This window comes from Electrophorus electricus, chromosome 23 (assembly GCF_013358815.1).
Source record: "Electrophorus electricus isolate fEleEle1 chromosome 23, fEleEle1.pri, whole genome shotgun sequence".
NCBI classification, from domain to species: Eukaryota; Metazoa; Chordata; class Actinopteri; order Gymnotiformes; family Gymnotidae; genus Electrophorus; species Electrophorus electricus.
In genome coordinates this window covers 6,504,665-6,530,726 of record NC_049557.1, presented here as the reverse complement: position 1 = coordinate 6,530,726, position 26,062 = coordinate 6,504,665, and the positions used below count along the sequence as shown (strand labels likewise).

At 40.2% G+C, this 26,062-nt stretch overlaps 1 protein-coding gene across 3 annotated transcripts; it reads right to left on the bottom strand.

Moving 5' to 3' along the window:
• Positions 1-1,883: 1,883 nt before the first annotated feature.
• On the bottom strand, positions 1,884-25,933 carry spats2 (spermatogenesis associated serine rich 2). Of its 3 annotated transcripts, none has more exons than XM_027029106.2 (13): positions 25,783-25,933; positions 20,426-20,505; positions 13,434-13,513; positions 12,413-12,521; positions 11,464-11,513; positions 10,509-10,749; positions 9,847-10,056; positions 8,267-8,402; positions 6,674-6,732; positions 5,444-5,553; positions 5,248-5,350; positions 5,005-5,159; positions 1,884-4,883 (listed from the first exon to the last, which is right to left on the bottom strand). In XM_027029106.2, exons 2-13 carry the CDS (start codon positions 20,448-20,450, stop codon positions 4,611-4,613), a joined length of 1,551 nt encoding a protein of 516 aa, XP_026884907.2. In that variant the 5' UTR covers positions 20,451-20,505; positions 25,783-25,933; the 3' UTR covers positions 1,884-4,610. The 3 variants fall into 3 exon arrangements, with proteins under 3 accessions (XP_026884907.2, XP_026884908.2, XP_026884909.2); XM_027029107.2 differs by lacking the exon at positions 25,783-25,933 and adding an exon at positions 21,473-21,902; XM_027029108.2 differs by lacking the exons at positions 20,426-20,505; positions 25,783-25,933 and adding an exon at positions 13,968-14,060.
• Positions 25,934-26,062: the final 129 nt, after the last annotated feature.

Sequence of the window (26,062 nt, the reverse complement as noted above, 5' to 3'; positions counted from 1 at the left end):
TGTGACAATTACAGAAGTGACAATTACAGAAATAACAGGTCAATATTTTTCAAGTTGTCTAGTCAATTAAGGCTCATCTATGTTATTGGTACGCATTCAGCCTTTCTGTATTTAGAAAAGTGGTCTTGGGAATGAGTGTTGTTGAGCAGACTGTTGGTGCTCTGAGACATAGGCACACCATGGATCTGTCCCCTGAGAATGTTTTCAGCATCATCACCAGGAAACAGAGCTATGGGCTCCATGCTCCATTAACATGTTTGTGTCATGACACACAAAGCTGCACCTCTTGAACACACACACATTCGCTCAAACAAAAGGCAACGCTCTCATTTTCACACACACTTGCCATTCTTGGCTGCTTTAGCCAGGTGACTAATAATAGCTAGGTGGTTCTTGTTGGGCTACCTCCTCTTTCAGTGGCAACGCCAATCATTGCGGCATACGCGCCGGCTCATGCTCTCTCCTAGTTTAATGGGATTCGTTTTATATCCCTTTACTCTAGCTTGTAGGGAACACAGAGCTTAAGAGTCGACACAGAACATACTCTTGTGGTGAGCTCATCAGATGTCTCCTTCCTAGAGCCCCAACAAACATGAACCCTAGTCATTAGCATGCCCAGAAAGTGTACTGCCACAGGGCTTGGCAGCTCTCAGGTGAGCTACAGGAGAGGTGTGTGGGAACAAACAAGCTAAGGAAAGCCACCTTCCTGACACCTAAAGACTTCAGTCTCCTCTTCAGAGGCACACACCCTCATGGGAAACGAAAGTTATCAACAGGAGGAGAGAGAAAAGTTAGACAAACATGACTTTCATTATACATCCTCCTCAATATGATTTCATTCTTCACAAAAAAAACCTACATGTGGTCACCTTGCTTTCTCCCTAGATCCATTTTTTTCACATATGGTTTATATTTGTCCATCTCTGCTATACTTTCATTTAATATTTTTGCTTGAGATGTCTTATCTTTGATAAGCTGTAGTCATATTTCCTCCTGCAGTGGTAAGACTTCCTAATTCAAGTACAGCCAACCACCTGCTTCTTGATCTTTTTTGCAATATTCTCATACTGAATGTGTTACCTGTTAAATGCCTGTAATCCAGCACATAGCACTACTCTCTGATTAATACTGGTTACCATCTTATTTTGCAGATCTTTCCTCCAATACACCAGAATGCCTCTTTTACAATCATGTACATTTCTTCTATTCTTAGGTGTTCCAAGTGGTGTAACCCAGGGGTGTATAGTTTTGTTTTTGGCTTCTCTCAGGTTTCTTCCTCATACTCAATAATTTTGTTCCTTTCCACCAATTGATTCCCAGATTTCCCCAGGCACATCTTAAATCTTGTAACATTATTGTGATATTGTTTGCTGGAAATTGTGTTAAGAAAATTTATTATCCTAGGAATCTGATCTCTTTCTACCATGTAGCTGTTTATCTATTTACTTATTTAGACCTTGTGTCCTTGACCATAAAATAGATCAGAATGGAAGCCCTGGGGGTGGTGGTGTTATTTAAAATATCCCAGTAGGATTAGTCCACAACTGGTCCGTTTACATTTGAGGTCAAATAGTCATGCAAATAGAAGCTTCCATCTCTCTGCACATGAATGTCTGTCCAGATCATTGATGCCAGACTTTTGACCTGGAGACTCACCAACAATAGGCCTCAATTCAGCACCCACTCATTGGAGAATTGGAGCAGAGTAAATACTAATCTAATCCATCCTAGTTTCAGTATATCATTTACTTACTTATCTTGTTTTACTATGTATAAAATCTAATATACTAAAACTGAGTAAGGAACAAAGCTACATAAAAATTCTTCAAAACAGAAAATAAATGGTCTGGAAACACCATTCTGCAATTGCTATTTTTTTTTTAAATTTATTTATTTTTTTATTCATAGTAAATGAGAAGTGTGCCAATCAGTGAGAAGGGGGGGGGACTTGTCCAAATGCTGCTTGTATTGTAGCCAGACTGGGGAAGAGTTATGTAGAGTGGAGGCGGAGTCTGGAAGGAGCTGTAAAATGTCTTTGGTCCATACTTGGAGATGGTGGGATGGGGGATGACAACATGGGCAAAGAATGACAGAAGGCACTTGAGTTTACAGTTGTCTCACACTTGGAAAAAAACAAAAAGAACAGTTTTCTATACATTGGGAAGAATTAGACTAAATTCTCTTTACAACTGGAGGTAAACCATTAGCCTTATGATACGACTACATACATATGGCCTTGAGTAAGGACTCCTAAACAAATATATAGATACATATGTACAAACAGGACTTACTAAGGAAGTATGGGTAAGTATAAACTGTCATAGAAATCATCACCGCCATCACCACTTGGAGTCACTTGGGAAATGGCATCAAATTAGAAACAAGAGCAGTAAAAGGCAATAACTTTGAACTAGAAAATAAAGCATCTCTTTGGTGGTAAAGTTGCATGGGAAAAACCAGAAAACTAAGCTATGATTAAACGGTGAACATTGTGTGATGCAGACTTCCTCCTTAATGACCGAATCAAATTTCAGCAGTCTGGCTCAAGCACTGAACACACAAAAAACAGAAACAAGCAGATTTCATGTTACTTCTAAGATAGGAGGTGACAGTGGTCATGTGAGAGTCCTTTGCACTTCACTGGCTGTGACTGCTGAGGGAGGCGTGGCAGGAGGCTACAAGAGGAAGCAGAGGTGCTGTCCTAAGCTCAAAAGACCTACACAACCATGTCACCGTTACCAAAACGGGCAACAGCTTTTCCAAGCATGTGGTAATGTTACCAGATGACGCATGTAGGAACTGAGGTTGTTTAAAAAAAAAAAAAAAAAAAAAAAAAAAAAAAAAAAAAAAAAAAAAAAAAAGCAGCCAAACAGAATAGACCTTAAACCCCTCATAAGCTCTGAAGTACTGACAGTCTACAGACAGAGATCCTAAACATGTATCAGAAAGGAGAATGTCTTCAGGCAGTTTCTAAAGTGATGGCGGGAGACTTGATTGATTTGGGGCTTAGGGGGGGGGCAATCGAGGTTAAGCAGCTGGTTACAAAAATGCTTCACCGGGGCTGCCAGCGAGCATCTCATCCTATGCACAATAGTCCTAGGACGACAGGTGTGAACTGCACTTCTCGAAGTCAAGCCAAGCAATCAGGGCCCTCATGCTCTGCAAAGACCCTGGTGGCTGAGTTATGAGGTATATTACTAGATTTTGTTCAGTCACTGTGGAAATACAAGGGTGGAATTGTGGGGATAGGGATCCTACCTTTCACTTTAGCACCTTCAGAGAGGTTAATGTGACATGCACTTCAACTCCAAAAGATACACTGAGGAAAAATTCTGCTGAATATCCCTTGACTTGGTACAGGTCAAGAAGCAATGAGAGAGATAGTAATATAGTTAATATATGCTCGTGAGGTATGCATGCATGCTCGGACATAAAAAGACGAACGTGAAGTTGTCCTGTGATCAAAGGCAAATATATTAAATGCATGCCATGCCCACTGTGGAAGATTAATGAGTGCTCGTTGATACAGGCCAGAGCTCCGCCTCCGCTCGTGGGCTTTATGCAGAAGTTGCAGGGCAAGCGAGGCTGTGGGTAGCATGCTCGAGGACGAGCGGGCGGTGGAAGAGCAGCACCGTGCAGCGCTCCTGGTGAGGAGCAACCAAAGCATAGCGTGCACTCAGCAAGCATGACAACACAAAAGGTCTACTTAGAAACAAGAAGTCATCATGGCCAGAAGGCAAAAGAACACGGGGCAGTCCCCCTCAGAACTTTTCAGCCGTCAGGTCATTTATTAGATGAGCAGCACTGAGATATTACAGATTCAAACAGTGGAGTTTCTGCCTTCATTGTCCATGTGGGGACAAGCTCTTTTTTTTTTTTTTTTTTTTTTTTCCCTTTTTTTTTTTTTTTTTTTTTTTTTTTTAACCATACAACACTGCAGTTTAGCAAAGATCTCAGAGCCAGTGTTATCTAATGGCTCCAGAGCTAAAGATTATCAAATTTAAAAGTATAAGAAAGTTACAGAAAAAAAAAAAAAAAAAAGACAATGCAATTTTAAAAAGATAAGAAAGTAAAGCTCAAAGAAGGAAAGAGATACACAGAAAATACTGCACTACACTGACAACAAAAAAAAAGTAATGTGAAAAATAGATTATATGAATCTTTTAGCATAAAGAAAAGAAGAAACATGAATAGTGCACTACACATCTTGGAGATTAAGACTAACGAACATTTTCACGAAGTGTCAATGAAGTTTAGCCACTTTGAGCAAACATGTATTGTAATCCTCTCCCAAACAAAAATCAAATAAAAGGTAAATCCTAATGATGACAGAAGCAAATGATAGCAAGAGATTTAAAAGAAAAAAAAAGGAATGTGGGAGATTGAACATGAAAGATGACGGAGGAAGATTGGGGGCGGGGGGCGGGGGGGGCAATGTAAACTTGAGTCCTATCCTTCATCCATATGAAATAGTTGAGTGATAAGGGGTATGGAGACAGGGACGGGTGTGTGGGGGTAAGGGATGCAGACGGATGTTTGCAGGGACTGAAGGGAGGGGCACTGGGCACTCAGGGAGACGCGAAAGGAAAGGAAGAGGTATTTTGAGGATGTCAGGGGCAGTTGGTCCGAGGTTGCCTCTGTGGCAACCCATTCTGCGCGGGTCGATCCTGCCGATAGGCTGCTGCAGACGACTGGGAGGGGCCCTTCATGCTACTAGGGAACTGCGAGTTGGTGGTATCGCCTTGGCCACGGTCACCCTGTTGACGCGGCTCTCCATGGTAGCGGTAGTTGGAGCGGTTGGGGTTGCGGTCGTAGTTGGAGGCCCCGTTATGCCGTGGGCCACCTTGGTAACCCTGAAATATACGCCTATTACCCTGGAAAACCTGCACCAAAGCAGGCAGAGATGGAGAGAGTTAGGGTAAACAGGTGAATTCGATTTAAAATATGCAGTTCTACACCGTTAGTGTGCTCCTAAAGTGTTACATTCAGAGATGTGCGTTTTACCTGTTTGTGAGGGACGCTGGAGCGGGGTGTGTAACCCGAGGCCTGGGATGGGGCTTGAGGTGGAGGTGGTGCTTCCACAGGAGCAGAGCCAGTGACAGAAGAAGAAGTGGAACTACAGCGAGAGCGATTGGAGTAGCCCGTCTGAGGATGATAAACTGAGGATGATAGAGAGTGAATCAGGGCCAATGAATGAGCCTCAGATGTTCTATACTCTTACATGCACAAGATGTTCCAACAGCCTACCTGACCCAAAGGCCATGATGCTGGCTTTCAGAGGATCCAGTTCATAAGTGAATTTAACAGCTTTTCCCAGATCTTCATCATATTTCCTCTCACTCACGAAGTGCTGAAAGAAAGAAAGAAATAAAGAAAGATGATAAAAACATCCACGTACATGTGTGCAACATCCAAGAGAGCTTGCATGCATGCTTGCACACACCTTGATATCTGCACGGAGTTCAGATAGCTGCTCCTCAGACATGGAGGCAGACTTGTCGGTGAGTCTCCTCAGCTCCTCCGCTCGTTTCTGACGCTTGTCCAGGATGGCCACTAAACCAAGCACGAACACAGGGCACTGTCACTCCATGAAAACAAAGCCTGCCCTGGCCTGCTGCTCGCACTACAGACCGGACGACCGGGCCGTTGCCCACACTTCCTCCCAGCACGCTCTGCTCCACTTAGAAGAAGTACCATGTCAGTCACTGGTTGGTGTGTCTGTTACCCTTTCCTTCAGGATAAAGCTGAGGTAAACATGTGTGTTTACAAATGACAGCAAAAATTAAAGGGGGGGGGGGGGTCTGACAAATAAAAAACAAACATGCCAAGTTGCAAACAAACAATGCACTTAGCAGCTTTCTGTTCCGCCTGACCACTTGAAAGCAGCTTCAAGGACAGAAGAGGCTCCCTGGAAAGGGCATGTTTGCGTCATTTAGTGGCATTAGGAGGACTGAAGACATCTGCAGTTTAAACCTTAAAACCACTGGAGTCTGAGCACTCAGGAAAAGAAGGCAGGGGAAGTTGAACACTCAAGTGTAGCAGCAACTAGGCTAACCATATGGAGAGAGAGAACTCAAATAAATAAAATAAAAAGGAGAAAGTAAAAAGTGGCGAGCAGAAGCTGTAAGCAAGATTACTGTAGGTTGCTCTTTCCTGACCACACACACAAACAAAAGGCCCATTGAGGCCCGACACCTGATAGCGTTTCCCAGGGTGAAGTCCAGGAGAATGGCTTCCTTGTGAGGTATGCATTCCTGCACAGCACACTACTGAGGACAGCCCCCCCCCCACCCAAACATTGCAGCTTCTATGCCCCTGGGCTATCTGTGTGCCTTAAGGGAACTTCTGTACAAGTCTTGTAGCGCAATTCTTTGAATGATTCTGCTTCAGTGAATTTTTGTTACATTTACATTACTGTACATAAGGTAGGACTAAGGCAGAACACCTGGAAGTGCCTGGTTCTATTTCAGCAAGACACTGGGAAATGGTCATATAGCTAATTTGATCAATCACTCAGACAGCACAAAGTGTTAAGTGTGTGGAGCAGCTGTTGGCGGTGGGAGAAGGTGAAACTCTAACTGGTCAACTCTCACAGCTCAAGCATCTACCACAAGTCTCAAAGTGTGCAAATGGAAAACAGAAAAAGGAGAGAAAAATAAACACATATACTCACTGGCTTCCGCTTTGACTTTATCCATCTCAGCTAGCAGAGCCACTTCTCTATCCATAAGACTGAGAAAAAGAGAACACATTATAGCCATTTGGTATTATTTTACAAAGGGAAGATGAGGTGACTAGAACAAATGAATCACTCTTAGCCATAACCCACACCCTCAGGCCAGTCTACTAAGCCTTACTTTCACTCACCAGGCTTCCGAGTGTAGTGCTGTAAAGATTAGAATGAGGACAGAGGTGGAAACAAGGCTAACAGGTAGACCAGACCAAAGGTTCTCATCACAGAGACAGAGAAAATGAAGCAGATAAGAAAAGTATCAGACTAGCACAAGTGATGTTCTTGAACCTCTTTGGGTGTGCATATCTTATGCATATCCACCCAAGTGTCACATGTGTGTGTGTGTGTAAATTCATGATGGCTGATTATGGTTCAACATGGCCTGAAAACATCGCTACCAGCCATGTTGCAATCCACTATAAAACACCAACTTTATGTAGTGGTTATTAATAACATGTTAAGTCTAGACTTCTTTAAATAGTGAACCAATAAAGAAGCCAGTCATGTCCAGCTGAAACCAAAAAGGCCTCTAATAAGAAAGTGTAATAATCATCATTAGTAATAATAAGCACTGGCAACATAGCTACATAGAGATCTACTTGAGGCTTTTTACAGACAGCAACAAATCTATGAATATCCATGGCACATAGCTGAGGCTATGGCAGCACATCATGAGTGGTGGGGAGGAATGGCATGCATGTGCTAATCTTAAAGCCTCCGATACATACACCTTTACCCCAAGTCTGTAGCTGATGGCACAGTGTGAACCAATAATATCCTGTTAGTTTGGTAAATTGTCCCTCTCTCTCTCTGGCAGTACCCTCATCAGGGCCCTGCTGTCATGTTTTAGTTTCTGCTTCCTGCAGAAACAGCAGAGAGAACTTCAACAGACCTTGACATTTTTATTATGTAGACTACGGGTCAGTCACTTACAGATAAGAAGTTGCTGTAGCAACATGCATCTCAACGTCACAGGCAAAACTAATAATTGCCAATTTTCTCAAAAAGAACATCTAGAGCATAAGACCGACATAAATCATAAAACAGTATCGATCACATCTTTTTCATAAAACTGTCTTGTTTGGAAAATATTCTTCTGAATTCCTACTTTTCTACTGGCTAGTTAGTTATTAAAATGTTCTTGCTTTTAAAATGGTCAACTTGACATGATCCACAAACAGAAAATGATTGGTAAACAGCACTTGACCAATCAGTGGAGGGGGAGATTGCAGGAAACTTAACAAAAGACATGCCAAAGGGTAAATATACTGGACTCCAAAGTCAAAATTGTGTTTCAATATGCAGTGGGGTAAAAGTTTAAAAACCAAAAACAGATACTTCAGCAAACCACAGATCCACGAAAACATTCCATTAGTACTTTAGAAAGGCCTCTCTTACTTTCCACTGCTTTTGACCACTCCTGTGAGAGCACTGACAGACTTGTGTAAAGGAGCGTGTTCACGCGCGCACAAGAGCTCATGCCGCAAGCGTCAAGACAGCCTGTGTTGGAGAGTGAACTAGTGAGAAGCTTACCAGCTCTGCAGCTCAGCAAAGGTCTGCTTCATCCTCTTGATGGAAGAGTCCATCTCCTCCTTCACTACCACTCTATACCGTGTCAGAGATGCTGTACATCGCTGCAGATCTTTCACTGAGCGATCAATGTTCGGTGCTGGGAAACAGAGAAAGAAAGACGTGGAGACAGAAACACCACACAAGAGATGTTTAATGACACTTCAAATTCAAATAACTAATATAGGCCAATAAGATGCTTACATTGCTTTGTAACTATAGTCCTCTATCAAGAGTAGCAGTGTTATGGGCTTTCAGAACCATCCAGTGACAGCGTAAAAGCTAAAAGAAATGACCTCTGGGGAGGGGGGAGGGGCAGGAAACTTCAGCGTGAGGCTACACTGAAAGGATAAACATGGTGGATCCACAAGGATACCAGAGACCAGATGGAAACCAGGTCTAATTCCTGTTCTGTACCTCAATTTGTCACATATAAAAACACACAATCACAGTGTTATCCACAGATAGTCACCAAAGAGTTGGAGGACAGCCTGAAACATTTAAGCCCTTCTAAGAACACACATATCCATTGTGCAAAGTGCCAGTGTTGTCTAGCCTATGTGAACAGAAGGAGTTTTTGTCTCAAACTCTCCCTTGCTTCATGTCTGTTTCTCAGAGGCTTCGAAGTTGGGTACATACAGGAGCTCCCACTGAAGCCCATGACATTGTAGAATCTCTTGGCTGTAGTACGTCATGAATAACAGAAGCACTGTATAGCACCTCATCTCTTAGCATCACAACTTCCAGATCATGGTCTGTTACAAGTAGGTAAACAAGAATGGTAATCCAGTCTTTAACACCCTGTTAACCCTACATTGTTTTAAACACTCCACACTAAGTGGAAGAACACCCCATTTGGCTTTACAATTGGGATATTTATTTTTTTATTTGCTTGGATACATTTACAACAACAGAATGACAAGGGCCCCTTGAGATACGACATGTACATCTGCATTTGGAATGAGAGAATTAAGAATAAAGAGCCAAGATTGTCAGGAACCATCTGGCTCCCTGATTTACAGGAAAAAGAGCTTTATTGAGCAACAGACAGCAATGCCTTGAATAAGTTCTTTCCTGGTTCTGCCTCAAAAGGGCCTTGCCTCACGAACCTCGCTGCTCTTAAGCACTGTCTATGGGCTTCAGTTAGCTTCATGCTGGCCATCTCTGGGAAATTACATTTGGACTGGTGGTTTGTGTGCCTGAGAGAATGCCTGAAAAACACCAGGTTTCTGACTGAACAAATCAGAAGAGGAACAGGAAAGCCTGGATGTGAGGACAAGTTGTAAAGACAGACCCCAAAAATCGCATACTACTTCCCCAGGAGATATTACTGAATATTTTTAAAAACAACAGAGTACAGCTAAGACCACTAGACAAATTCTGTCACTTATTTCCAACCATCTATAGCTGAACATTGGTGGGGGAAAGTGGAGTATGTTTGATTAAGTGGTTTCATAGTGTGAAACTGGCTAACTGAAGAATTACGTTCACTCCTGCTGGGACATGCATTATTTGTTTGTTTAGTTGTCTGCCATTACTCTTACCAATTTTTCTGGCTGCAAATGAACAATGCTGGCTGTCATCATAGAGAAAGGGAGGTGCCAGAGCAGTATTCTGGGAACTAGCTGAAGGTCTGTGGCGAGACTTGGTGCCACGGGAACTCTGGTGATTTTGGCGAGACCCAGCATTGGTGCCTTGCTGGGGGGCTGGGCTCGTTGCTGGGGTTAGACTTTTCTGGGACTCTGCCTCTCCACCTGTACAATAAGTGGATGAATGAAGAACAAAACTTTGGTTAAAAAAACAAAAACCCTTTGTGTTTATTTAAAACACCAGAAACATGCTGGATGGCTAGGGACTATTTGTGATTTGAAATGCTAGTGCTGCCCTTGAGCTACCCTCTCCCAAACTCCTGCAGAGACAAGCTGTCTTAAGTGACGGACAGAGAGCACATCATGTTTTCGTCTGGGTACTTATACAAACTCTGACCTTGAAACTCATGCAAATTTTTGTAACAAAAGAAAGCCAACCCAATTACTATAAAAGATCAGTACATATAAATGCAGTAGGAGAAAAAGCATCAACTTGGCTCCTAATTACTTACACATCACACATTATTAGTGCGCCGTGATGTACGTGCCTGCAACACAGTGCAAATCTTTCTAACAGCCATCGAAGACAAAATCATATGCATGACCACTGGGGCTACCTGTGGTATCAGAGAGCTCAGCTGTAGCAGGTTCTGATTCAAGTTCAGCTGCATCCAGGGAGGCGGAGTCTAGCTGTTCACTCAAGGAGTCCAGTGACTCACCATCAGCACCAGCTGAACCATTGGCATGGAAACCATTTACCGTGCCCGCACACTCCACCTCTGGAGGTGGGATTGATTCAGAGGGGATGTGGTCTGCCTGAGCTTCAGGCTGTGATTTGGGCTTCTTTTTCTTCTTGGGCTGTCAATGAGTAAATTAAATAAATCAATTAATAAAGTCAGAAACAAAACTGCATCAACACACATGATAAAAGTTCACCAACTGCTACATACAGCGAAACATTTAGAAAATTTATTATACTCAGAATAAAGAATTTTAAAAAAGAAAAATCAAAATAAAGAAATGCATGCATTAACCTTCATGTACCTTTCTAAATTATAATTCTATGAGAGCAGTACAATAATTATTCTATTGTGCATCTATGGATCAGAATCAAAGTCATAAAATACACCTACTAAAGAGATTATGTTTCCATCAAAATTTGTATCCATTTTAAAATGTTCTTAGTGCTCCTTACACAAAAAAGTTACCTACAGCCTTTGGACTGTTAGTACTGCTGTTTTAGTCATTCAAAAAGTATTCAGTACTCAGACTTGCCTGCTATCCTGTGTTGACAAATGTGATTGCCAAAATTCTCTGAATGTATTAAATTGCCCATCATTTTGAAAATGAGATTAGATTATGTAAATTAGACAGATAGATAGGTGTACATATGTGGCTACAACAGGTGCTGTGAGTTTTGAAAAGAAACTCCCCTTAAAGCTACTACAAAAGGTTCTCTTATTGTCTTCAGCAAGAGACCGAAATCTTTTTCCACCAAATTTATCCCGAGTTTATCTACAAGGCAAGGCTGTTACATAGGGCAGGGCTGTGCGTCATTCTGCTGGCACACACCTTCTTTTTACCAGTAATATTCCATTCCTTCAGGATCTCTACTGCACTGCCTATGGGTAGAAAAAAGGGAGACGTGAATATTTTGAGATGGCGTCACCATTAGTTGTGAAAGCTGAACATTCTGTGTATGGTATAACTACAATCTGAAACAGTAAACACTTTGCCAACATGAGTCAAATGCACCAGTAACTTAATGTTAGGCTTGGCTAACCAGATGGGCTCCCTATAAAGGAACACATGTAGTAGGGCGCAATCTAATAAGGTTCTCTTCAGCAAGAACATTGCCTTTGCATTGCATTTCTCACTAAGCACATGGCCCTAATGTATCTTGGCAAATTACACACATTGTTTATGAGTTCATGTCTGCTGCTTAATATATTCCACCACTTCAGAACTAAAATGATCTATTTTTAATCATCATCAATAATAAGAAGCTTGAAATTAATTTGCAATGAAACAAATAGCACAGCATTCCTTCAATGTTTATAATGGCTAGGAGCCAGCATTGGCAGTCTGCACTAGTCCCATAATTTAATTCTGTTATATTTAAAGTGATGCAGTGTCTTTGAAGAATACGCCACAAAGTACAAGGAAAGGAAGTAGTGCATTACACATACACACTTTATTATAGGCGTGCGTGCGTGCGTGTATACAGAAGATCTAAAAAGCCAAGTCAGCTTCCTGTTTCCATCAAAAATTCCTCTGTGACTTATAACTTGCATTCCACCATACCTGTGCTTGGGTGTGAGTACTCAGGAAAGGAAGAGATCATTACACACAAGCATGCAGAATACTAGAGACTGATGTCAATCAAGAATAAAAGTGGCCCTGGGTCACCATTCGCTGCCATATCCAAAGATTGTGTCCACTGTATCCTATTCACCACATCTGGCTGAGCACTCAGAGCCACTAGGTGCACATGGAGCCAGAGCTGGGTAATGAAGCGTACCTTCCACAAAGGCCTGCACGGCCCGGTCCACAGAGTTCTCGAAGTGCTGCAGGACCAGGGCGATCTCGTTATTGCTTTTATTGGGAACCACCGCTCTCACCGCATTAATCTAGAGGAGGGGACAGAGAGGGGCAGATGAAAAATACAGGGACGCCGTGTGCGCAGGTGCTGCATGTTTATAAAAAGAGTGCTAGGGAGGGGAGTCATCCGGATCTGAGAGAACAGCTGGGAGGAAATAACACAAAGAAGTCCTAGTGGGAGTGGGTGGACAAAAGCTGTCAGAGTAGACCAATAAGACCTAAAATTAGCAATACCTTTTTTTTTTTTTTTTTTTACTATATTGTAAGCAGCATTAAAAATATATATCTTTCAATTAAACTATTTACATTCAATTCAGTTAGTTGTTTTGTGAAATGGAAATTTTGAAAGCCTTTAGAGAGATCCCTACTGTTTTTGAGTGTGGGTATAAATGTGCGCAGAGAAAGTGGCCATTTCACAATACATTAGAGTTTTAGAGTCCGCCCCCCTCAGAAGCAAAGAATGTGGTTTTACTGCTACACCACTTAAGATATTTTAAGACTGTCATTGCATTGCATGGAAATCAATAGATAATTCAAGAAAACTAAAATCAGACCTGCATGATTACATATATGCCTTTAAAAGTAATTTGGTTATTTAAATGGTAACTCCCTGAAAATTTGCAAGCAAAGTCAATATTTAATAACACCATTTATTCTGTGTTTGATGTTTGGGCAGTTCCTTTAGACCGTTTCTCTCTGAGCAATTAATCATACTTGGTGTGCCATTGCCTAGACAATAAGGTTACCCCCCCCCCCAAAAAAAAAAAAAATATATAAAAAACTACAATATAGCACCTACTGCTTTGTACTCCAAGTAGTCTCTCAATAACAGAGGGGAAAAACAAACACACTCATGTCAATGACTTGTGCTGGTTATGGGTTTCAAGAATGCCACGGATCCCTTATGCTCTCCACGTTGCCAAAGAGAAGTAGTTTCTTACCTTTTCCTTCATCTTCTCAAACGTTCCTCCTTGAGACATCACCATTTTGGAGTGAGTGTCAAACACCACCCCTGATGTATCTACAAAAAGACAAAGAAAAAAGTTAAAATGTTCAGGTTAAACTTTACTATTTGGAGCTTGACAACTCTGCACAGCTTGGCAGAGGGGGCGGGGGGGACTTCCCTCCAAATATGTAGGTCAAGAGAACAGCCCAGAGAGACGAGGAGGAGGGGAGCCGAAAATCTGAGCGAAGACCATTATAACGGATTTGGTGACTTACTTTTTTTTTCTTTTTTTTTTTTAAAGGCAAACTTTGCCATTTTTTTTTGTGTAAAAATATTTGTTCACACTTTCAGAATGGCGAAGAAGTGGGAAATGGTGAACCAAACTGCTACCAGTGAAAGCGGGTTATATTTGTAGCACAACACAGCCATTTTGTACAGTTTTGACCATAACCACAACTGAAAAATAAATAATTTTCTTTCACAGACGGCACACAAAAAGTAAAGCCTGCTGTGCACAGCCTACACTTACCCACAGTCAGTCATCCTTAGACATCATCTAAAACTAAACGCAGAGATTCCAAGACTCCAAGTTTCTTCCCAGCCTAAACCTCCTGCTGCCCCCTTCTCCTCCTCCTCCTCCTCCTCCTCCTCCAACCCCCCTCCCCGCTCTGCTTCTCTCCAACGCCCTGGCACACAAAGGGCTAAGGAAGCATCAAACCCTGCATATGGAGTTAGACAAGATGTAAACGTGTTGTCCACTTCATTTGGACATGTACGACAAGCTGGATTTTATTTTAAACATGCATATAAGCCGAGGTGAAAATGAGCCAGTATCAGATCACTACCAGGAAGTATATGCTCTGGTCATTTCTGCTGGCCACTCGTACTGAAACAGTCACATTTTTAGTCACATTTATTTTTCAAGCAAAGTATTACAGAAATGCGATCAACATTTATTTTGTGAATTCCCATTTCAGAATAGAACTCAAATGAAGTGCTAGAGAACACAGTAAAGGTTCCACACTTTTTCAGGTCTGTGTAATCCTACTCGTAAAGTAAAGAGCTAGCCTGTGATCACAATGCAAACAGTTCTGATCAGTTTACCCTCACCTCACATAGATTGCAGGACAACCAACAAGAAGGGTTACATACTTACAAGATGCATCTTCTCCAAAGTGTTTCAGATGAGCAGGGTTCTGGTGTCTCGGAACTGCCACGTATTGCTACCAGTATTTGTGCACACTAGTTCCCCCCCCCCCAACATATTAACCATGCTCTGCCGGTCTACATCAAATATTCTAGTTTTTGCTAAAAATCAAATACAGCTTTCAGACATACTGGCTGAAATACTGTTGTTTTTGAAACATTTACCAAAATAGTTAAATGTTGAAAATGTGCCATTTCTTCCAAATGTTGGCAGCCTGGTAGGCTACTGGATGCTCAGTAGTCAGTAGTACTGGATGCGCAGTAGTCCAGCATTTAATGGATCACAAATCCTAGCAGACTATAAATGCATAATTAAAACACTGGAGTTTCTTCAGTTGCTGTTACAGCAATACTCATGACAAGCAGTATTTACTCGCTGTTTATCTAGGAAAACAAAAGGTTTTCCTTTTGGACAATTTGGTATGGTATACAGGGCAAAATCTACAAAGTCTGTAGTGTCTGACATAAGCAATGGCCCGAGAGTCAAAAAAAATGGACATTTCCAATCAACAGACTGGCTAGCTACATATGTGAACACTCAGTTACTATAAATACATACTTTGATTAGCACCATTACTAGTATTTAAGAACACAGCTTCATCAGTTAAGCGCAATTTCTCAATGCTATATTTTAGGTCTATACTCCATTTTTCACTCAATCATTTTGTATTCCATTTCTGCTTCTATTTCTGTTTGCTATGCGTGAACACCATTGCAACTCAATTTCTCTGTACTCTGTGCAATGACAAAAGAATCCATCCATCCATCCATCCATCCATCCATCCATCCAAGCTAGGATAGTAACTTAGCCTTGCCAGGTTAGCATGCCATGGTAAGGCAATATCCCCTAAATTCCATACGGTATTGTCGTCAAGGTAATTACAATGTTCCAGCTCCTGTCTAGATAGTTAGCACAACAAAACATTATTTTGATACGCAGCAAGTAGTTGTTGTTATCCTAGAACATTGCTTCAGTAGATCAAGTCATAATGCAACAAGAAACAAATCCTTATTCTGTTCAAGGTGTGCCTTAGCCTAGGGAAACACTGACCCAACTACTGGCCAACGGATGGTGTCAGGAGGGCTGGGCGGGGGCTTCACGGTGCATTTACATTGGTCTGGTGCAACAACAGACATGAACAGAACTCCTTCAGAGGGCCATGTGGGCATGAACAATGCATTCACTGCATTATGCAATCAAAATTAAAAGTTTGACTGAGCATCAGAACATTAAACAAACTTACAATGTCTGCAACTTTTCTGCAGGCTTTGCTACATTGACCAGAGTACCTTTAATTTGGCAGTGATGGATCAAAGTGAACAAGGAATCCTTATATTGCAATAAGTCTGTAAATGAACAAATGCTTCAACATTGTTGACACTACTCATGCAAACTTGAGATAGCTTCTAAATGGATAGATGCACCACATTGTTCGGAATCATTTATATATCAAGGTGTCACTAATGTTAGCTAGTGGCTTTGTTGGAAATGTAATTTAATATTACGTTGACACCTCTGTGAAAATGCTGCACAGTGGCTTGTGATCTGGTGAAAGTACACTTGCCCATGTGTCTAGTAAAACAATTTTGATGATTACATTTAGAAATGTTATTACTTGAGATTAGAGTTATCCAATATTCTAAAATTTGTTACCTCTATAACCATTTGAAAAATAGAGATTTGCTGTCTAGGACACGTATTTACATATATAACCTATTTAAAGTGGTGCAGTGCTTAATATAACTCACCAAAACCTTTACTTTAAGACAGACAAGATTATTAAATAACCAATTCCCTCAGATTTGTGAATATCTTAATATGTTCCTGACCCAGATCAAGACTGCAATTCAATTCAGGGGAACTTTTTCCATGCAGCCTCCATGAAGTATGCTATTTTTTTAAATTTATTTATTTATTTATTTATTTAATGTTGGTTATGAAGATTGTCTGTGTCCATCAATACTTTGCTAATGATTGTGCATAAACAAAATAGCCAGCATAGAACAGCATGGCATAAAATATTGTAGAAAAATGAAAATTCACCCAAGTATACCTTAGCCTCAACAAAGAAGCAGCTCATTCAGTTTTTGCCATTTTTAGTTCATGGCTCATTCCATGGAACAACTAAGTTTCTCAGAAACTTAAAAAAAAACAAAAACAAACAAACATGCATACCTGTCTATCTGCTGAATTTGGATGACTGCTTTGGCAATATACCAAAGACTTCTAAAATCAGTGCCTTGTCTTCCCCTTGGAAGATCATATCATATTGTGTTATAGACCTTTTCCAACAAACAGGACAAACCTTGCAGCAATGGACTGAACAGAGAGAAGGAACCATTTTGATATCACATTATGGCAAATGCGCTTTAGCTCATTTCCTGACCAATATGAATTGACCTGAACAAAATAAGTCAAATTCTAATAAACCATGACATACAAAGGACCTGAAAATGTGTTTGAACTTGGGATTGGGAACAACTGTCAAACAGGTTTTAAATTTTAAAGAGAGAGATTATTCAGTTTTCTAACCAATTATTGCTTTCTAATTAAGTTAAAAAAAAAGTCAGGATTTTCAATACATGGTCTTGTATTCATTATTTTTACATTTTGTGATACTGATTGCTTGGCCAATTTGTAGTTTCAAAGAACATAAAAATAGATATTTTTTCATTCTAAGTACAGAGTATCACAGAGATACACAACCTTCTGTGATGGTTGTAATTGGAACAACCACAACTGTAGCGAACTGAATACTCCTTCAGATATTTTAAAAGATATTGAGCAAACATGACCGGAAAGCAAAGAACAAAAACAGCAAATTGCAATTTTTGATGATGTGCTTAAAAAAAAAGCTCAGAGTATAAACTAAAGAGATTCATTTTAGTCACTTTACTCAGCATGTAAGATGCTTCCTTCTGGCTTTAAAAGTCTCAAGGACAGAAAGAACATTATACAAAACCTCAATAAAAACCCACAAGCTATTCAAGTCTTAAATTGTTAGAGTTAAGCATCATTTTCCTTTCGTTATCCAAATGGATCTGCACTCTATGCTGCTGATTTGAATTAATGATGGTTTTGGATGATTTCACATAAGCTCTTATATTCATATAACGAGAAAGTTACACAAAAGTTAACCTAATCTAATCTATGCATATGCGGAACATCTAATCAAAGCAATACTCAAAAAAAAAAAAAGAGTATATTGTATTATTTGAAATTAATATTATTTGAGTTAATAGCTATTGAAAAGTCAGATATAAATATAATGTAATGTAATGAACCTCGTGTTGAGCCAATCACAGCTACTGTAATGCAGCATCTATTGTCTATTGTAGCTATGTCGAGATTCATTTCAAACAAATAGTATGTACGTGCTTTTAAAACTGGTATGAACAAAGAACATGTTACATTAGTTATTTTCAATAAAGCAATTGTGTGTTTGGTCCGTATATACAGGCTACTAGTTTATAAAGGTGGAGAGTTAACCGGGAACACAGAAACCTGCCATTTATGATGCTGAGGGTATAAAAATGAATGATAAGAACATACAGGCACACACGCACCTAGTTACAGGTTGAACTATCCAGGTTGTTACATAAAGCACTTCAGCACCTAATGGATCAAAGAGTGTTCACAAAACACACCAAAGTATTAAAAAAAATTAATAAATAAAAAACCAAAACACACACATGAATCTCATTTGAGTTAGTTATGGGAGATTATAATGGGCAGTCTTCCGATCAACCCCACCACACACAGAGTCTGGTTTCAGCAAGCGAGACACAAACATCTTCAATGCTTCAGGTTGAAAGCATTTGCAAGTGCATATAAATGCAAACATTACATTTGCTAGACAAAACAAGCAATTGCTAAGGCAACGAGTCCATCTGTTGAACTACAGCTACCAATTTCAGCACAGTATTCATTTTGCCAATGCTGTTTATGATCTCAGCTATACCCTAGTGTTCACAAAACACCCATGGAATGACAGTATAGCCACCCAGAAACTTAAACTTTCAGTATGTTGTGTAGCGGTGTCAGCAATTACTTTCAGTTTTCAATCAGCATGGGCTAATGAACTGTGGGGACAGCACAGTTGAAAATGAGAAATGCTAATTATTAAAACCAGCATTAAGCTCCTACATCATGTCCCACACCATTCTGTCAAATTCGCCTCTCCCATATTAGTCTTTTATTGAGGATTATTATAAACATCATATGACTCAACAAAGACAATTGGCTGTATTCTGGCAAAGGTGATGCAGGACAGGTCCTGAAGTCAGTCACTTCTTAACTAGGTTTTTTTTTGTTACTGATCACCTGAATGAAAGCAAGAGTACTTGAAATAAAATGTTCCCAAAGAAATGGAATACTGAAACCTTTTTATTGGCACAAAGGACCTGTGCAATGCAAGCCATCACTAAGAAAACCAGGCTACCTAATCAGTAATCTGTAACGGAATACATTTTGCATGTTAACCCCGCAGCCCTGCCTGAGGAGACAAAATATACCCGTTTTCACAGACAGGGGAAGCTAGGCAAGGTCTATCCTTGATCTGTGTCACAGAGAAGGATAGAATACCGCTGAGGACATGGACAAAGCTAATGCGTTACATACTGAAGAGAGCAATAAAAGAGGGATTACTGCCCTCAGGGCATTCAGTATGAGGTGCATGTCGGTGGCTCTCCACTTCATTACACGAATCACCTTTCACTGCCATTACTGCCTGTGGTTCCAGGATAACCACACTTTTATTGCAGCTCACAAGCTACTGTGAAGAGCTATGCTTAGTCTGTGCAGACCCTTTTAAAACAGCATGCGTAAAAGATTTTTAAAAAGGCTGGCAAACATGATTACTTAATGTCATAAAGCAAGGACACTAAACACCATTATCCTACACAAGCCCCATTTAAACTACATTTTTCAGTCTAAATCAGAAAGCAAAAGTCTCTTTCAATGAGAGACAATTGAAATCAATGCCATTTCTTCTTCTTCTTAAGTGATTTTGGCATGCAGTTTTGTTTTGTTTTTTTTATGTTAAATGGTGGCCATGAGCTTTTGTTACTTGTTACTGTTATTTGGAAGCCCTGGAACCTTATAGCACCAGAGCAAAATTTGGGAACATGTAAAGGGGAAAGATAAGAGTAAATTCGAGGTGCATGTTTGTTTGTTTTTTCCTTTTAAACCATGCCTTAAAGCTCTCTTAATCCTAGGCCAAAATGTTTTAGCAGCAGGCTAATGGTTATGCCCAGCTACAGATTTAAGTGACAGTTTGAACTTGGCCGATCATCGACCTGCTTCCCAGGCCTGTCATGACCGAAAGGAATCAACTCAACTGAGACTAGTCCAGTGCCTAAAGACAACAAGTAGCACAACAGTGCAATAATGATTGATTAAGATAACAAGACAGCCTGAAGAGGAAGAAAACTGTCTCAATTCTGTGTAGATACCCAAAAGAGAACCTACTGAGGATTTTAGGTCAAAAACACATTGCCTTGACATGTCAAAGACACCATGTCACACAATGCTGCTGCAAAGAAGAATGTGAATACCCTTTTACATCACAGACACTAGAAGAGAACAGTATACCTCAGTTTTAATGCAGTCACACATTATTAGACTGGTAACTGACACACTGTACCCACATTCTGCATTACACAGAAAAGGAGGCATAGGAAAGTCATTCCAAAGAAGTGGGTCAGGGCACTATGGATAGGGTACAAAGAAACTTATTGAAAAAGTAAAAAGCACAGAATTACAATGCCTACAGTACTTACCCTTGTGACTGTTCTTCTTCGCCATAATCCACTTCTACAAGATCTTAAATGGACTTCTGTCTCCTGACTTGTCAGTTATTCTGCAAGAGTGAAAAGGTGAGCTTACTGAATGAAATAAATCACTTAACAGACAAAAGGTTAAAAAAAAACCTTCTACAAGGATTATTTATTTTGATCCCTTTGTTTTATTTATTTAAATTGTTGTTAAAATTGTCTTTAGGAAAAAGCTTGGATAGGCAGTACTAGTCCTTCCTGTCTTCCTTCCAACCTCCCCTTCTGAAAATGCTTGCGTGTCAAAGCGAGGGCTCCGACCCCACAGGGTCACCCAAGGACAGAAAGCCAAACTTCCACATCCACAGTTAGACATGGCAATTTCCTAAACACTCACACTGGCTCTCCCCCCGCCTCCCTTCCCTTACTTCCCATAACGATGTTGGAAGAATCTGGAAAAGGAATAAACCTCCTCTTCCTCCTCATATTTCACCATTTCAGAGCATGTTCCTTCCACTGCAGACGAAAGCAGCTCAAGTCTGTTAATGCTTTGAATCAGAATTACTTACAAGTTTTAAAATATAAAAAGTTTTATGGGCCAAGGAAATGCTTTGGCCAGATTCCAGAGTCTGGGAGGCCTTTAGACTGCAATTTGGTCCTGCATAACATGGTAAACAGGTCCACTTTCTCTTTGAAGGCCATTTCCTTCAGAATGTCCCTAATGAAAATCAGATTTGCTTGAATTACTGTCTGTCTGGCACAAATATGCACAATCGGCATTCAGTATTGTCCTTGGCAAGAGACTGCCTCCGATCTCCACTCAGTCACAGCTCAGAACCTTTGAATCATGAGCTTACTTGGTTTCTTTAGGCAAATGAGCATGAAGTATATACCAATTTGTGCAATTAAGTATCTTCAGGGATATATAAAAAGGTGCAAGTTAGCCAAAAACATCAAAGCAAAAAAGGGGGAGAATGACTCCACCACAGATGTCTAGTAATCAGACATCCACTGTGCACCCATAAATAAGAACAAATCAATAGAGCATCACTATACCTTATTAAATCAGGAGTTGAGGTGTCTTGGAATTTCCATTCAAAGTTTTACAGATTTTCTTGGCAAAAAAGGGGCAAAAACTACTACTGCACAAGCGAGTGAGCACACTCCTTCACTTAACTTTTCAATGTCTAAAGCCAGAGACGCTCCAGTGTGTGTACGTGTCCGTTTTCTCACGTCACTTACTCCTTCAGCAAACCAGGCGTGAAGGAAACACAGCAAGACAAGGCAACAGCTTTTACAAGCCAAACAGGACCATGCTTAGCTTTCTGTTTCCCCTCCATCAGCCTTGGGAAAAGAAACTTAAACTATGCCAACACACACCCTTCTTGACTCGTGCTGCTTGTAGGTGCGTCCGATGCAGCATGTCACCAGCACAGAGAGTGCCTGCACCACACCTGAATGGACGTCACACACCTGTGTGGTTCAGCAGATGACACCAGACACGAAGCCTATATTTAACTCAACAGGAAAATGAACCGGCTGTTTGACAAAGAGGAGGACCACATGCAATCGAACCCTTTTTACGTAACCAAAATAGTTAACACTGAATAACAGGTGTACACCCCTGATATGACGATGTTATGCAAGATCCCTCTGGGGACTGAACTCTTGCTATGTAGGTCGCATGAAAAAAGCAAATGGGCCGAGATAGTGAGTAATTTGAACTGAGCGCAAAAAAAAAAAAAAAAAAAAAAGCCAACTTTGGGGAGGGATGAGAAATTGTATACCGTAATTCAAAGCAAGAATGTGGTCCTCAACAACTGTAAAAGGAACACAGAGGCCAGTCGAGTCTGAGTGAAGTGGCAGAACACTAAGCACCTGGCTAAAATTAATGGAATGTGCATGTTGTAAGCTGTCTTCAGCTACAAGCTCATCATTTCCACTTGGACATGAATAACAAGAACAGTAATTCTAATGAAGTCACATCAATAAAATTTGGGGACAAGTTACCTTTTACTGTACAATTTACTATATATAGATTAAATCAGGCGATCTTCCCAAAAAGCCATAATCACTTTCTTAACAATTCACAATCTGAATTGTGATTGGGTGTTAAAGATTCTGTCCATGTTGCTGTGACCTGATTGGTTTGTGATTAATTGTGTGCTGTGGACTGAATTCATAGGTGTTGATTGGTTTGTTGATGGGGTTTGAGTTTTCACCCAACTCACACTGAAGCGGTCTCGTTTGGGGCAAAATGTCTGCAACTCAATTGCCAAGTTCAGTGAACAGATCAACAGTTCCAACTGCCAAACTGAGCTGTTAATATTTTGCTGCATATCAATCATTTATGTATCAGGACCTCATGAGATACCAAAGACTTGGGTTTTACGAACTGAGTGAAACACTCAGCATGTTCCTTTAGAGAAGGTGGATGAATGGATTTGTCATATTACATTTGACAATGTTGATCAATGCCAAAAGAGTTTACAGATAACTTGGATTTGAGCAATCTGACTGTACATAGCCACCACTAACACTACTCACTCAGAGTCTCTTTTTGGCAGCAGCGCCATAGCCATCACGCTGATGGGTCATGTTGAATTGTTTTTAAAACACGTCACAAATAGAGATACCCTACGGTAGAGGCATGTGGTATAATATGACAACCAGCACAGCCATTTTTTTAACCAATCATTCTGTTGGTTTTGATGTAGTGTGGATCCACTTTATTACAGGCAATCTAAGTTTTTTTGTGATGGTTCAAAACATTAGTAGAACATGTCATCATATTCTCTATGCTACGCTTGAAAGTACATCATACAGGTCTTTGAGATTATATTGTGAACAATCACCCACCGCTAGTTTAAGTCTAATGATTAAAGTATAATCAAAAGGAAAAACACAGGCAAAATGTAATTTAGTGCTCACCTAGGCTTAAATGATGCCTCCAATTTCAGAAAATACAATATTGCTTAGATACACAGAACAACTATTCTTGAAGGATTTTGGCCTTTTTGCTAGTGAATCATAGCCACACAGGGTGTGATTGAAAAATTAACCAAACAAGCATTCAAAATAAGGATTAAAGGTTCATTTGGTAAATAGTTCCTCAGCACACACCTAATTGGTCACACCATGGGACTGGGAAATTAAGCTTTTAATGTAACTCATCAGTATACACACAAAGCTGCTGAATCACTTTCATTGAGTCACTGAACAACATACATTGCAGCAGCTTCAAATTCACCTTTTAACAGTCATAAAAGGAACTTCTTAGATATGACTGCTAAAGACTGGCTAGATAGGGAACAGCAATTGCTTGAGGGCCTCATGCATATCTAGGTAGTCCTTAAAGGTTAGCCGTACTTTTTGCTAAAAGATGAGTGATGGTAGCAATAACAACCAGTCAACCAGATACCACCAAATTTAAAATCCAAAGTAAAACTGCCCAGCATCCAGACAAAACTCACCAGCAGGACTACTTTTGTTACTTTGAAAAGCAGAATGAGACTCGGGCTGTTCAAAAAAAATGTGAAGTCAAATCTTAAGACTAAGTGAAAGCATGTAATTTACAAGAAGCTTTTTATGTTGTAAGTGGCTTGATTATAATTTCTCCGAGCCTGTGAAGGTTGAAATATCATAGGCTACACAAAGTTATGGCACTAATGCGAAGGACAAAACCTGTAACTGACACTACAGTACGTAAAGTTTAGATTATCTTAATCTTAGCTTTAAAATTAACCATAACCAAAGCAATCAAAATGTACAGGATGGGTTATTAATACAAACTCCTGCTATGCAAAGGAGGTGTCTAAGGAAACTGTATCGAAACATTTAGCTGGCGGTTAACTTGCAAATCAAAAGGCTCATACTTAGCTATGTTTGTCCCTGAGCAACGTAACATCTAACTTTAGAACAGCGCTCAAAGTTGTTCTGCCAGCTCATGATCAGCCTTTTTAAAAACTGAAACTACTCAACCGTAACAAACGAGGGTCAATTTCTCTCTCTCATTTCACACATTTCTGTACTTTCTAGCTAGATTAACTTGCACACTAGTGCATCAACATGTTCACGTTGGCTAAAACAACGTAAAAAACTAAAAACTCGATTTTAGCTCACAAGACCATTTCTTGCTCGTCACACCTATGGATCATATTTACCTATATAAAGAAAATTGCATTTACTTATAAGTGAAAAAACCCGGGGATTGCTAGCTAAAATTAGCTGTTCAATAGAAACAAGTAGCCTAACTTAGCTAGCTATCGTAAGATAACGTTACTTTAAGCATTGCAAGAAACCCCCTTGCCCTCACAAGCAGCTAGGTTGGTTACAACACTGTCAACATTTCTAAAGAACATTTAAAAATATATATAGAAATTTTTAAATACAATTACATCAATGCAGATAGTCTATTAATTCAAAGATGAATAAGGCAAACCCAGTTTGATAATTAACTTAAAGACATGACATGAGTAGGTTAGCTAAGTAGTTAGCTAGCCCAATTCAGAATGTGAGCTCTGACTAAAATAGCTAGCTAGCTAGTTGTAATAGCTTGGTTAGCCATCTAGATAGGTTAGTTAAATACCTAACGGTATAAAGTCAGTCCCACATTTCACAACCATTTGCCTTTAATAAAAAAAAAGACGCCTTGCAAAACAGCCAGCCATCTACACGCAAAGCCAGATCCGCGTAGCCAGCCAGCCAGCTAGCTGACCAATGCGTAGTTATCAGTGGGTCTAACCAAAGGTGACACAGCGTCTTAGGTCAATTTGGCTTCATTAGTTGTTTATATTAATTATCGCAGGTTTTGCATTCTCTTTTAAAGCCGACAGAGTTTATTTTCGCAAATGTGTTACTTGATCGAAGGCTCGTTAGCCATTAGTAACCCTATTTAGGCGAAGACAATTGGCTAACCTGCTAGCTATGCTAGGCTAACTACCGAGCTGTGAATTAGCCATCTTAGTTACAAAGGTAACGTTAGGTTAGTATCTTAGCAACGCATTTGCTGCTGGCTAGGTGAATTTGCTAACCTTCACCTAGCATGCCTATTTATTTACCCAGTTAGCTTGCCAATTTTCCAGTAAACGAATTATTGTTCCCAGATATTTACATGAAACCAACAAAATGTTTATCTTAGTATGAGTATTTAGCAGTCTAGCCTATACCCATTTCATGTAAAATGCTAATTACATATCTGGCTGGCTGGCTTGTTTTGTCTCAGCCTGCAGTGTTCTGCTGAAGTACGCTTTGCGCAGGAATCATCCACAATTCAGCTGTCGAAGACAGAAGCTAGCAGACCATAAATAATTGGAATTTGGGACTTTCTTGATCCTAAAAAAATCTACAAGTAGAAAACACCCTACCTAGAAGTCTCTGGATGAATTTTTAATCGTCTGTCCGTTAAAGTGTGTCGGTTTTCTTTTCCTTACAGCGCTCTTGCAGCCGGTTTGCCGCGTCACTTCCGAATGTCCTGTATGCAGTGGACTTTAAGCATCTACCAGCCCTCCTTATGTTGCTCTGACAGCTGCTGTTTCGAAATTCCATTTCCGTATACTTTTTAATTATAAAAAGTGGCCACCTAGCTTTTCAACTACAACGCGAACATTTGTCATTAATCCTGTTGGTTCCAACGTTTGTGTGGTA

What these genes read in the sequence shown, in the direction of transcription:
- spats2 (XM_027029106.2), bottom strand. Translation starts at nt 20,450, where the DNA reads ATGGCGAAGAAGAACAGTCACAAGG. An exon ending in ATTTGCAGCCAGAAAAATTG is followed by an intron (nt 8,403 to 9,846) that starts GTAAGAGTAATG and finishes TCTGTTTCCCAG; the next exon opens with CACCGAACATTGATCGCTCA. An exon ending in AACTCCGTGCAGATATCAAG is followed by an intron (nt 5,351 to 5,443) that starts GTGTGTGCAAGC and finishes TCTTTCTTTCAG; the next exon opens with CACTTCGTGAGTGAGAGGAA.